Consider the following 13,402-nt stretch of genomic DNA (forward strand, 5'->3'; position numbering starts at 1 on the left):
TGGAGAAAATACCTAAATGCATTTTACAGGTTGCAATCTATGTTCATCTAAAAAGTGTAGCGGCCATAAGGTGTATTCTGCATGGGTTTCGAAAGTAATAGGTTATCGCTTGGTAATCTACTGGAATTCTTGGAGGAGGCAACAACAGTAATTGACAAGGGCAGTCCAGAGGGATATGATTAGCTTGGATTTGCAGAAAGCAATTAATAAGCTTCCACATGTGAGGTTTTAAGGTAGATTTAAATCTCACATAAGTAATGGAAAATTAACTACTTGGATTGAAAACTGGCAATAGAAAGCAGAATGCGATGACCTGTCTGGGTTCATTATCATCCCAGCTCAATTTAATTGTTAAAAATCTGAACAATGCCAATGCATGCGTTTGAGTACATACTGATGGAATTGTTTGATTTCCAACTTTATAATGATTTGAGCAGCCAGTGAAAGTGCAGTAAAAACAGAAAATTCTGGCAATACTCAGCAGGTGAGGCAGCATCTGTGGAGAGAGAAACAGGGTCGTTAATGATGAAAGGTCATCAACCTGAAACATTGGGCTGGATTTTGTCAGCCCCAAGGAGGCGGGTATGGAGGCGGTAAAGTTGCAGAATTTGGGGGCGGGTGGCAAACCCGCCCCCATCCCGCCTCCGTGCCCTCTTGCCAGGAGGCGGGAAGCCATCCTGCCCCTGGTCCTGTCTCCTCGAGGAAGGAAAGGGATTAAATCCTATTAACTGCCTGTTAACAGGTAGTTAACAGGCAGAAAATAGGATTATTCCCATTTTACCTTCCCAAGTGCAGGCTTCCCGACCTCAGAGAACCCCGCCTGGGTGGAGGAGACGAGTAGGAGGTCTGCGGGGGTCAGAGGGGTCTGAAAGTGCAATGTAGAGGTGAGTTATGGGTGCAAGTGTGGAGTGGTAAGTATGTAAGGTAAGTGTAAAGTGTTAGAAAATGTTCACTTACCTTTGTTTCTGCCTACTGCCTTCAGCCACTGAGAAGCCGGAGTCCCGACATCTCCATTGTAGATTTCACAGACTGGCTGTTGGATCCTCCGAACCAGCAGCCAGGTGATTTCTGCAAAATTGAAAGGTTTGATGAGTCCTGAACCCAAGGACTCATTAAACTACACAGAATGTCAGTGTTTGACAGCTTCACAGAGCTGCCAAACGCTGACATTTCTTTTTTCAAAAAATCTTGACAGATGGCACGTCAGACATTGACGTGCTCTGTCAATGGCTTCACCCTAATTGGCTTGCAGAGCCCGCTGGGCGGGCTTAACAAGGTCAAACAGGGGAAAATCCCTCTGGTTAGCCAGAAGCTGATGGAGGTGGGATTGAAAGCCGGCAAACAGCAGTCCCAGCTCCAAAAGCTTCCCTTTGACAAATTCCAGCCCATTAACTCTGTTTCTCTCTCCACAGATGCTGCCTGACTTGCTGAGTCCAGCATTTTCTATTTTGATTTCAGATTTCCAGCATCCACAGTATTTTGCTTTTATTTTAGTGAACATGTAGTTCCCTAAAAATAGAAGCATTTAATGCAATGTAACAGCGGCATTGAAATCTGCAATGTGAGAAACAAAGGGTTCGCTATCTGCAAGCAATGATCTCTGCAGTTATGTTAAATGGACATCCATGACAACTGGTCACTGCAGCTTATCGCTGCTTCAGAATTTTTAACGATGCACCAAGTGGAATAAAACACTTTAACAAGAATAATGTCTCCTAATTTTCAAAATGAAAAACTTCATTATTGGCTAATTTAAAATATAAGTCAATTTTACTAATAAATGAAACCGAATGTTTTGAATAACGGATAAATCCACGATTTTACATGGATCAATACTAATCTGTAGAATTTTATTTCTGCCTAGGATACAATTTAAACTCTTAACATGGCTACCTGTCGATCAATACAAGATCAGCTTTCAGATTTATGTTGCAATCTTAAGGTACTCTGTCTAAAAGCAAGATATTGAGCAGAAATTCCCTTTAAGATCAATGCATTGTTTTACTCCAATTCTTGAGATGCTTATTCCTTAAAGTGGGGAGTGTTGAGCTGTAACGGTAACAACAGGAAGGTGATGTCTGATTGTATTTCCTTTGTGATTCAGCACTGGCGCCTGTGGAACACAAAAAGAGAAGCACTAACAAATGTTGTCTTCCGACCCCTCCACCACCCCCGATGTTCCCACCACCCGTCTTCGGGGAAAGCAAAAGTCTTGTGAGTACCACCAAGTTCCTTCGTGCCATACCCACTCTGCTATCATTGTTACTTACTGCATGATGGATGTCTACCCCCAGCTTCACTGATCTCTTCACTGTTTCTTTAAGCTTTGAAATGTCCTTTGCAATTTTCATCAGTTGCACGTGTTCTGTCAAATAACATCTGCAGAAATTACCTGCGACAAATTTCAATGACGAATATTAAAAATGTGACAACTTCTGAAAGAACAGGATTGCTGCAATTGGTTATGAAACTCTTGTTTGTTTTGAACATTCAGTACAAATTCCAATGCGCCTTTCCTTGCAGCTGTTCAGCTGATTTCAATTGTTTTGCTATCTTGCAAATATAAAAATGCATAGTATCTATTTTATATATAAAATTATGAACATATGTTCTCATGACATTAATGAACTGAACGGATGTATATCCTGATGTTTAAGGAGTTATATAGGCTGGGAAGGTCCCAGGTTTGCGCCGTGGTTTGAGCTGATCTCAGCCAGCAGCAGCAGATACTCAGTGCTGCTGGAAGGGAAAAACATCAAACAGAACTCAGCTATGATGCCCCTGTAGTCAAATAGCCTCCCAACAGCTACAGTCTAGGTTTAAGCATAAAGAAAAGCCTCGTAGGTGTAGTGTATGTACCTTGAAGAAGGAACTATATTCTGCAGCCCCTGTATACTGCAGTACCAGTAGTGACCACCCCTGTTTATAAGCCTGTGCAGTAACTTTGTATAGTAGTTCCAGTTTTGTCTCCATTCAGTAAACACCTGTTATAACCAACTTCTGCAGTCCGTGTCCCAATTACACACGGACATTACATTGGTGACGAACAGATCCGAACTTACCTACAGTTCTGCACCACCTCACGGGGATCCATCCCTGAAGCGAAGTTATTAGAGTTCGAAGCCAGAAGGAAGAAATCCAAAAAGAAAAAACAAACAAACAGAGGAAACGGGTGTCGACCGTGGGCAACCGCCCTCTGATTCATCGAATTCGAAGATTTGCAGGAGAGGCTGTCGAGAGCTGGGTTTGGTTCTCCAGTCTATGGTGTTCCAGCTAATCGGGCTGGTGGCAGGTAGTACACTGATCCTTCCTGGGCTGCGGTGGGCTAGAGCTCGATCGGGTGGCTTTTCAACGGGGCCGAGCAGCGTTGTCGGTAACAGGAGAGAGAGAGAGAGGGTGGAGCACACAGGGCGCGGCCGGTGCTACGAAGCCAGGCAGCGTACAGACCCGAGAAGAGGGAGGGAAGTGTCCCATAGGGTCTGCTCTGACGACGGGAAAAGTAATTAAAATAAAAGAAAAAGAAATTAGAAGCGCAGAAAGCCGCGAGGAGCTGCAGTTGCCACGGGGACCGCGGAGAGCGGCGTTGGCAGCAGCGCGGGGGGAAGCGCGCGAAGACCATAGGGCGTCGCCATCAAGGCATAAAAACGCCAGCAACAGCGCTGGCAGCAGCGGAAAAGGCAGAAAGCGCGGGAGGCGCCATCTTAATCCAGCGGGGAAGAAGGCAAAGCGTGGGAGGCGCCATTTTGTTCAATCGGGGAAGAAGGCAAAGCGCGGGAAGCGCCATCTTAGATCTCCAAGATGCCGAAGACTGGCAATATCACTGCCTTCGATAATGCAATAGAAGACTGGACCACGTATGTGGAAAGAGTCGAAGTATATTGCAAGGCAAATGAAGTAGCCGATGAGAAAAAGGCATCGGTACTACTAAACTTAATGGGCGCAAGAACGTACGGCCTATTGCGGAACCTGATCACTCCAGTCAAACCGATGGAGAAGAGTTTTAACAAAATTGTTGATATCCTACAGGAACACCTAAATCCTACACCACTGCTGATAGCAGAAAGATTTAAATTCCACAAGAGAAATCAGCATAAAGATGAGAGCAATGCTGATTACCTTACGGAACTACGCAAGCTATCAAAGCACTGCCAGTTCGGAGCAGGACTGGCAGATACCCTACGGGACAAATTTGTCTGTGGACTCCTGAGTGAAGGAACCCAGAAGAGGTTACTCTCAGAGAAAGAGCTGACGCTAGATAAGGCTTTCAGCGTGGCAGTATCGTACGAAGCAGCAGCAAGGGGAGCTGTGGAAATACAGCAAAAGCCACAGAAATACGGCACCCATGAAATGACACGGGGATTTGAAAAATGTTATCGCTGCGGCAGAACAACCCATGACCAGAAGGACTGCTGGTCCAAGGACAAAACATGCAGGCAATGCGGAAAGATGGGACACATTGCACGAGTTTGCAGGTCCGGGAAGAAGACTAACGACAACAAAAAGACTACTAAGGAAAAGTACAGGAAAGTACAAAAGATGACGGACAGTAGTTCCGAAGACCAGAAGAGCGATAGTGAATCCGGGAACAAGAGACTAAGCTGTCTCAAACTACACAATGTAATCGCAAAAGAGGATCACTGAACCATTTGGGTCACCCTCACGATAGCAGGGTCCCAAGTCAAAATGGAATTGGATACAGGATCAGCCCTGACCGTCATGAATCGATGAGACTACAAGCGGCTATTCTCACACATACCCTTGAAAGACACATCCATTGTCTTGAAGACATATACGGGGCAGAAAGTATACCCCAGAGGGAAAATAAGGGTGCCTGTCAAATACAACGGCAAGGAAATACAGAAATTGTATCTTTACATACTGCAAGATGGTGGACCACAGTTATTGGGACGTGAATGGATCAGAAAGATAAGTTTAGACTGGCACTCCATTCAGGCACTGACTGTGGCTGGTAAAAAGGATGACGACGTCACACCTGGACGATTGTCAAAAATCTTAGCTAACGCTAAAGAGGTATTTCAACAAGGGCTGGGAACTCTTAAAGGCGTAACTGCCTCGATAAAAATAGAAGAGAATGCAATTCCCAAGTTTTTCAAAGCAAGACTGGTACCATATGCAATTCGCCCAGCCGTCGAGGCAGAGCTGGAGAATCTGGAGAATGCAGGCGTGTTATCTAAGGTAGACTGGAGCGAGTGGGCGACACCCATCGTTCCTGTCATGAAGAAAACGTTAAACAATAAGTCTGAGGAGCCAAGGAAGGTTCGCATCTGTGGGGACTTCAAGGTGACTGTGAACCCAGTCCTTCACACAGTACAGTATCCTCTTCCGAGGATAGAAGATATTTTCGCCTCACTATCTGGAGGGAAACGTTTTACAAAAATTGACCTAGCGCAAGCATTTTTGCAGATGGATGTTGAAGAATCCTCTAGGAAATATCTCACGATAAACACTCACAAAGGTCTTTACCAGTATAATCGACTGGTATTCGGAGTAGCATCAGCTCCGGCGATATGGCAAAGAGCGATGGAACAAGTCCTGCAAGGGATTCCGGGGACTCAGTGTTACTTGGACGACATCCTAGTGACAGGTGAAGATGACAGTGAACACCTTGCCAACCTAGAGCAGGTGCTCATTAGACTAAGAGAACATGGGCTACGAGCCAATCACCCCAAGTGCGAGTTCTTTAAGAAACAAATATCGTATTGTGGCCACGTGATTGATGAAGAGGGGTTACATAAGTCCCCTGACAAAATTGAAGCGGTAGTTAAGGCTCCAGCGCCTGAAAATGTGTCGCAACTGAGGTCATTCCTCGGATTGGTGAATTACTACCATAAGTTTTTGCCGAATTTGTCCACAATTCTGCACCCACTGAACGTCCTGCTACCAACTGGAGTAGCATGGAAATGGAGCGATGAATGTAAGCGGGCCTTTCAGAAGTGTAAAGGCTGATCACTTCAAGAGAAGTATTGGCTCACTACAACCCATCACTACCGATAAGACTGGCGTGTGATGCGTCTCCCTACGGCGTTGGAGCGGTACTGTCACATAAATCCCTTGATGGTTCAGAGAGGCCGATAGCTTTTGCGTCACGCTCGTTAACTGCAGCCGAGCGTAACTACGCCCAGATTGACAGAGAGGCCCTCAGCCTGGTGTGGGGGGTGAAGAAGTTCAATCACTACCTGCACGGTCAGAAATTTACTCTACTAACTGATCATCAACCTCTTGTCTCCATTTTCAACCCTCAGAAGGGCGTCCCGATAATGACAGCACAACGGCTACAGAGATGGTCCCTTTTCCTAGGGGCAGACCAATATGACATCGAGTACAAAGGAACTAAACAGCATGGGAATGCTGATGGATTGTCGCGCCTACCGTTGCCGACGGTGGAAGAAGCACCTGCAGTGGATCCTGTGGAGATATTCCACTCGACCATAGTCGAATGTCTACCTGTGATGAATGCAAACATAGAAAAGGAAACACGAAATGACCCGACACTCTCCAGGGTCTATGATTTAACGGTGAAGGGATGGTCAGCACATGGCGAACCACTGTTGCCAGCATTCTCGCCGAGAAGAGAACAGCTGTCAGTGTGCCGAGGAACCTTGATGTGTGGATCCAGAGTAGTAATTCCACCCAAATTGAAGGATAGAGTGCTCAATGAGCTTCATGAGGGTCATCTGGGAGGGGTAAAAATGAAGAACTTAGCCAGAGCGTTTGTGTGGTGGCCGGGAATCAATAGAGAAATCCAAGAGATGACCAAGAGCTGTACAGGATGCCAGAAGGTCCAAAACGCCCCACCACAAGCCGCTCTACATCCATGGGAGTGGCCCTCATCTCCATGGCAAAGGGTACACATTGATTTTGCTGGTCCATTTATGGATTCGATGTTTTTAATTGCGGTGGATGCACATTCAAAGTGGCCAGAGGTAATGAAAATGTCCTCAACCACCACAGAAAAAACTATCACAGTCTTACGAACCATATTCACCAGAAATGGGCTGCCTGAACAGATTTGCTCCGACAATGGACCACAGTTTGTGTCTGAAGAGTTCCAGAGGTTCTTAAAGAACAATGGTGTTAAGCATTACTCATCCGCCCCATATCATCTAGCCACCAATGGATTGGCTGAGAGGTTCATTCAAACATTCAAGAAGGCTATCAAGGCAATGTGTAATGAAGACATACCCCTACAACACAAGGTGGATAACTTCTTGTTTGCCTACCGGAATGCGACACATGCGGTTACCAACCAAACTCCAGCCATGATGTTCTTCAATCGAAGACTAAGATGCCACTTGGATTTGGTTAAGCCAAACATCAGAAGAGATGTGGAGAACAGGCAGTTTCAGAATATGAATGAAAGGCCAACCAGGAGTTTCAAGATAGGTCAACCAGTTTTGGCCCGGACTACCGCACAGAGAAATGGCAGCCAGGAACGATCTGCACACGGCAAGGACCTCTAATGTATACCGTGGACGTTGGAGAGAGCATTGTAAGACGCCATACTGACCAGATTCTAGAGTCACTGGAAAACGTCAAATCTGCACCACGATCCTATACACCTGGTGATGAAACTGAAGTACCAATTGCATCTACCTCAGAATCGGTGATATTGGAAGCAGACGAACCAAACAACGACGTTGGTCCCGAATCAACTTTGCCAGAAGAACCTGATACCCCAAAGAGGCGTTATCCGGACAGAATCAGGAAGCCTCCTGAAAGACTGAATTTATAATTGAGTAACTTCAGCTAATGTATATAGCAACTGTAATTGTAAATATGTGATTTAATTATTAATCGAATGTTATGTACTGTTTAGCTAAAAGGGGAGGAATTGTAGTGTATGTACCTTGAAGAAGGAACTATATTCTGCAGCCCCTGTATACTGCAGTACCAGTAGTGACCACCCCTGTATATAAGCCTGTGCAGTAACTTTGTATAGTAGCTCCAGTTTTGTCTCCATTCAGTAAACACCTGTTATAACCAACTTCTGCAGTCCGTGTCTCAATTACACACGGACATTACAGTAGTTAAAATAACAGAGGCTTGCTGGTGCCTATGAAACCATACCCCAACAAGAGTCAGCACCTTCGGGAGAGAAGCAAATAAAATCGGAAGTAAAGCACTACATGTGTACATCAGGTTTTTACCTTGTCAGCAATTGTTTTAGCACCTCATGCCAAGATACATCCTTACCTGATAAAACCTCATTCATGATACAGCCACTCTTTGTTGTTTATTGCTGTCTAGGGAGCTATGTGGAATCATGAACTTGTTCATTTCATATTAGCAAATTGCATTTTAGGTGTTCTAACTGGATGGCCATAAATGAGTAATCCCTAGCGTCACATTCGAAGAACAATATTTCAATTTGAACCAATCTATCTACTAATAGCTATTCAGGCTTTGTTGTGACAGAGTGCTTGAGCTGATTAAAATACTTCACGCCAACTCACATCCTACTAAGGACTGTGGTACAACCATAATATCCTCTGAATACGTATGAAAACAATGGTAAGATGTGCCAATGCAATGCACCATGGAGTGATTCTCCACACTGAGTTACTGCTCTTCTTCTTCTTCTTCTTAGTGAAGCACCAACAAATGCTGTGTTCTGCCCCCTTTGTTACTTCAAAGTATTTTTCCTCATCCATGTAATATACCCATTGTGTGGGTAGTTCAGATGCTAAGAAAACAAATTTAATTTTAAGAGGAACAAACATGGAGTGGATTGTTCTTTTTGCTGGGTATTCAGGTGATATACTAGTTGAAGGCCATTTGCTTTCCTGCAGACAGGGAGCTGCTCCTATTTACTGTCCCGCAGCTGGTTACAGAGCACCCCGGAGTGACAGAGGTAAAATTGCCACCTTTTGGCAAGTCCAAAACTGGTCAAAGGGTCAGGCTAGGGGTTGGGGCAGGAATGAGCCTTTGGAAAAGCAGTGTTTAAGTCTGGCATTAAGACAAATTATTATATCTCTTAACATTCAACTGTGCATCGAAAATATCTTAATTTCAATGCACTCGTTCTTCCTCTCTGTTGATACAGGATTTCTTGGTATGGCCTGTTTGCCAGCTCTTTGTTTAGATGATACAGATTTAAATACAGTACCTTTGGCTCCTTATTATTCAATATTTGTATTACAATATATTCATAGTAATGATTGTGCCCAGCTTCTGTAGTTTGGAGACGTTCCCTGTTTCCTGCTTATAGTGTAAAGGGTCTAATTGGCTTCCTTTAAGTATTTTTTAATATCTTTATAGGGTAGAAACCAATGGGTACTTGTTAGAGGAGTTATGTCGGAGTGGGGGAAGTACTGTTCAGAATGGGATACTTCAGTGCTCCCTGCGGGGAACACGACTGTTTCTAATTTGTATCAATGACCTGGATTCATAAACTCAATGCAAGTGATGGGAGACTTGAATTAGCTCAGTGATGTTGAACAGTGGCTAATGCTCAATGCCACAGAGATGGAGTGGATACAGTTTGAGTGCTAGCTTACTCAGGGAGCTTTACGTTTACACAACTGTAGTGTTTTGCTTTGCACCAGCACTGCAGTTAGCTTGTAAATGAAGTCCAGAGTCAGGACCTAATCTGCCATGGGAATAAGACTCGGTGGAGGAGGTAGCTTCACTCTAAGCTGCTCTGGAGTCAGTTCAGTCCTAGCTCCAGATTTATACTATACAAGTTCAGTGTCGGAAAACCCTTGGTACCAATGCTAAGCTTGTAATCTCAATGCAACTCCATTTCCTGATGTGTGCCATGTTTTCCAATAGTTGGAGGGGAGTATCACATGTAGGTGATTTCTGGCAGCCAATTACAGAGGGCATTGATAGCGATCTGGAAGTAAGCCATGCATCTGCCCTCTTGGCTCCAAGCAACAAGCTAGACAAATGAAAATACCAGGGGAAATTTACTTGAATACCCCCACAAAAGTAAAAAGAAATGATAGGAAAAATGTTTCAGGATATCATGTAAGTATAAATATTTAAATGGTACTGATAAAGATTGAGGTGATGGTACACAATGTAAAATACCAAAGTACAGAATTTACAAATTTGTGCACTCAGAGCCCATGTTAACAATTTGAGAATGGAGCTCAGTAGGCTCTCCTGTATTTACCATCCGTTATACATGGGAAATCCTGCAGGGTCTGGTGACCTCTGCACCTGGATCACCAATACGCACTGCTGGTGAAGATCCATGCCTGGTGTATGAATTCCTTAAATCTACCCTCAATTTTACACTTGAATACAAACATTTGCTATTAGATGCTGCTAATTTACTGCTTACAGCGATAAAACTAACAGTACCCTCTTTGGGATAGGCTCTTTGTTGTACTGTGGCTTTGATCAAGGGGGAAGAACCAGGTCTGGAGTACAGGGCTTAGAAATAAATAATTGCTGGATCTGCCTCAATACTTCCAGCAACACTCTGCTATGTTATAAGCACACATTAGGCTGACTATACTTGGCTTTATATGATGTGGAGTAGACTATCGGAACTCTAGGCTATAATTAAAATGTTCTGTAACTAAAATAAATAATTGATGAGTTTGGGCAGCATACTGTTGAAGTGCCTTAAAGCACCAATACAAGATACCATGGAATAGAATAGCAAAATACTGCAGATTCTGGAAATCTGAAATAACAACAGAAAATGCTGGAAATACTCAGCAGGCCAGGCAGCATCTGTGGAGAGAGAAACAGAGTTAACGTTTCAGGTCTGGGACCCTTCGTCAGAACTCAGAATTCTGAAGAACAGTACCAGACCTGAAACGTTAACTCTGTTTCTCTCTCCACGGATGCTGCCTGGCCTGCTGAGTGTTTCCAGCATTTTCTGTTGTTATACCATGGAATAGGTTTGATTTCTCCTCTTACCCACCCCCATCCCACTGCCCCAACTGAATTAAAGATCTCAACTGTGCCACTGTGGAAAGATAGTAATCAGAGATCAATTTAGAAAAGAAAGAAGGAAAATTTTAGGAAAGAGTCACCCCTAGGCTTCAGAGCAGGCTTGGCCAAGAAATGGGAGAAAGCTGTCCTCTCCATCACAGGAGGCACATGCATGGGGAGACTAGAAAGGGATAAAAGTCAGGGGCAGGTAATGATCTCTAAATAGTCTTTATCAAGATAGCTATTAGCTGTATTGATTTCCTCAGGTGAAGTATATAAACACTTCATAAAACACAAATTCTGACAGTATATTGAAGTATTTGAAGAATATAAAACAGATCAGTACACCAACAAATTATCCACCCTTACCCAGAATTATTTTGCTTTGCTTTTCTTTGACATACTTTGTTGGTACCTGTACTACAATATCTACTAGGACAGAGGAAATGTCAGTATACTAAATAATAATAATATACTACAATGTTACAAAAACGACCTGAATGAATCCCTTTAACACAACAGTAACTGTTATTTTGCAGGAGCATGGACTGCTTCCTGAGACAGCCTCGGGAATATTTCATACGTCAAGTTTAGCACAGTTATTATCACAAAAGCAAATTACTGCAGATGCTGGAAATCTGAAAGAAAAATAGAAAATGCTGTAAATACTCAGCGGGTCAGGCAGCATCTGTGGAGAGAGAAACAGTTAACGTTTCAGGTTGATGACCTTTCATCAGAACTGGAAGGAGTTAGAGATTTAACAGTTTATAAGCAAATACAGAGGCAGAGGAAAAAGGCAGGTTGGGGGGTGGGGGGCGGAGCTAGGTTGAAGAAAGAACAAAAAGGAAGGTCTATGATAGCATGGAGAGCAGGAGTGATTAAATGACAGTTATTATAATGTAGGTAATGTATTATCAGGTTTTAAAATATTTGCAGAATTTCTATAAACTTAAAAAAGAGCTGCCTCACTTTTAACATGTTTCTTAAATGTTTTATTTTTGGAGGCTGTTGCCACAGAGGAAAAATAACTTTGAAGTCTGCACTGACCAAAGAATTGATTGAGATCTGTATTTTTCCTGACAAAAATGGTACTATCATTCTCCCCTTCCCCCATTTCCAATTTCTTGCCCTTCTTTCTTGGGATATGGTTCAATAGACATCTCACACAAATGTCTTCATGTATGAGCCTAGATAGTCTTGCTGTTAGAAGGATATTTGACCCAGGGGAGAGATAATCAGCACTGTTTGACCTTCCAGACCGGTATGTCTCACTTCCACACTGGACAGTGCATTTACCAACTGAGTCATCTGAAAAGTGTGGATTGTCTTTTGAAATCTACATTTAGTTATATTTGGATTTCCGATTTAGGATTCTATTATACTTGTTACACAGTAAAGGATTGCTTTGGAACAGGTCTATACATTCAGGCATGTAGCTTAGGTAGTAGCCCATGACAGACAGAATTTATCTTAGCCATTCATTTTTTGATGGTAACTATTGAACAGGAATGTCTAAACTTTTTGTTTCTGTGGACCATTTATTCACACACCATGGAGCACCCTGGGCCACAAATCAATGACTGACCATCTAATCACTTACTCTTTAATTTACCTTGTCTGCTCTCCTACTCTTTTCAAAGTTGGTGGTGTCCAGTACCACTGACCTTGACCCTTCACCTTAGACTTTCAATTTAATAAACAGTGGATCAGATATTCATATTATTGTACTTGGGCGTATTGAATTGCTTGGTGACGAATAGGAAGAATCTCACGCTAATGGAGCCCGTTCAAATTTCTGTCCATTAATTAAAACTGTTGGAAAGTTGAGTGGGCTCTGCTCCTGGATCTCACCCTCCCCACTTGATTTTACTCTGTGCGCTGCGCCCAGGTGTTCCAATATGCCCAGTTACGATAACAGGAAAATCTCCCTTCGCGTCTTCTTTTGAGAGTCTGCCATGGTGTTTAGAAGCAGTTATGCGTGGCACTTGACTGATCAATGAACTGATCGCAAACGAAAAGACTGAGTCCTTTTTACAGCCTAATCATCTTTTTAATTAGTTCATTTATTAGGAATATGTATCATTTATACATGACATTTTTTCTGTAATGTTTTTGTTTTTTAGCAAGAAGAAGTAAATTTGAAGAATTTACCTTTGGAAATAAAGACAACTGAATCTTCATGTAAAGTATCAGGTATAATTGGTCCTCCTGGGCCTACAGGCCCCCAGGTAAGATTAGTAGACAGTTTGGGATGAACAAGATGATCTGAATCTTCACTCTTTTTTAACCTTGAATTTGCATTATTTAAAAGTAATACAAATTGCAGGTGTTTGATTTCAGCCTCACTCAGCCCTCCGCCTTTCATTTCCCTGCTCCCAGCCACTCTCCCATTAAGGAAGTGAAGATTCTAATCTTTTTGTTTGTCTCGGATTGATATTATTGAATAAACTATATATTTTCAGACAACTGCAATAGGTGCTTTTGTGCCATT

General features: G+C 43.1%; 1 protein-coding gene across 2 annotated transcripts in view; it reads left to right on the forward strand.

Moving 5' to 3' along the window:
- The window catches only part of colq (collagen-like tail subunit (single strand of homotrimer) of asymmetric acetylcholinesterase), a 223,836-nt gene that overhangs the window by 78,743 nt on the left and 131,691 nt on the right, over positions 1-13,402 (forward strand). For both annotated transcript variants that reach the window (XM_085988586.1, XM_085988587.1), the window contains 2 exons: positions 2,105-2,214; positions 13,035-13,139. In XM_085988586.1, the coding sequence (XP_085844712.1) occupies positions 2,105-2,214; positions 13,035-13,139 (215 nt within the window). The remainder of the gene's footprint in view (positions 1-2,104; positions 2,215-13,034; positions 13,140-13,402) is intronic.

Source organism: Somniosus microcephalus, chromosome 5, assembly GCF_052327205.1.
Source record: "Somniosus microcephalus isolate GS21.2 chromosome 5, FLI_Smic_1.0, whole genome shotgun sequence".
Lineage (NCBI taxonomy): Eukaryota > Metazoa > Chordata > Chondrichthyes > Squaliformes > Somniosidae > Somniosus > Somniosus microcephalus.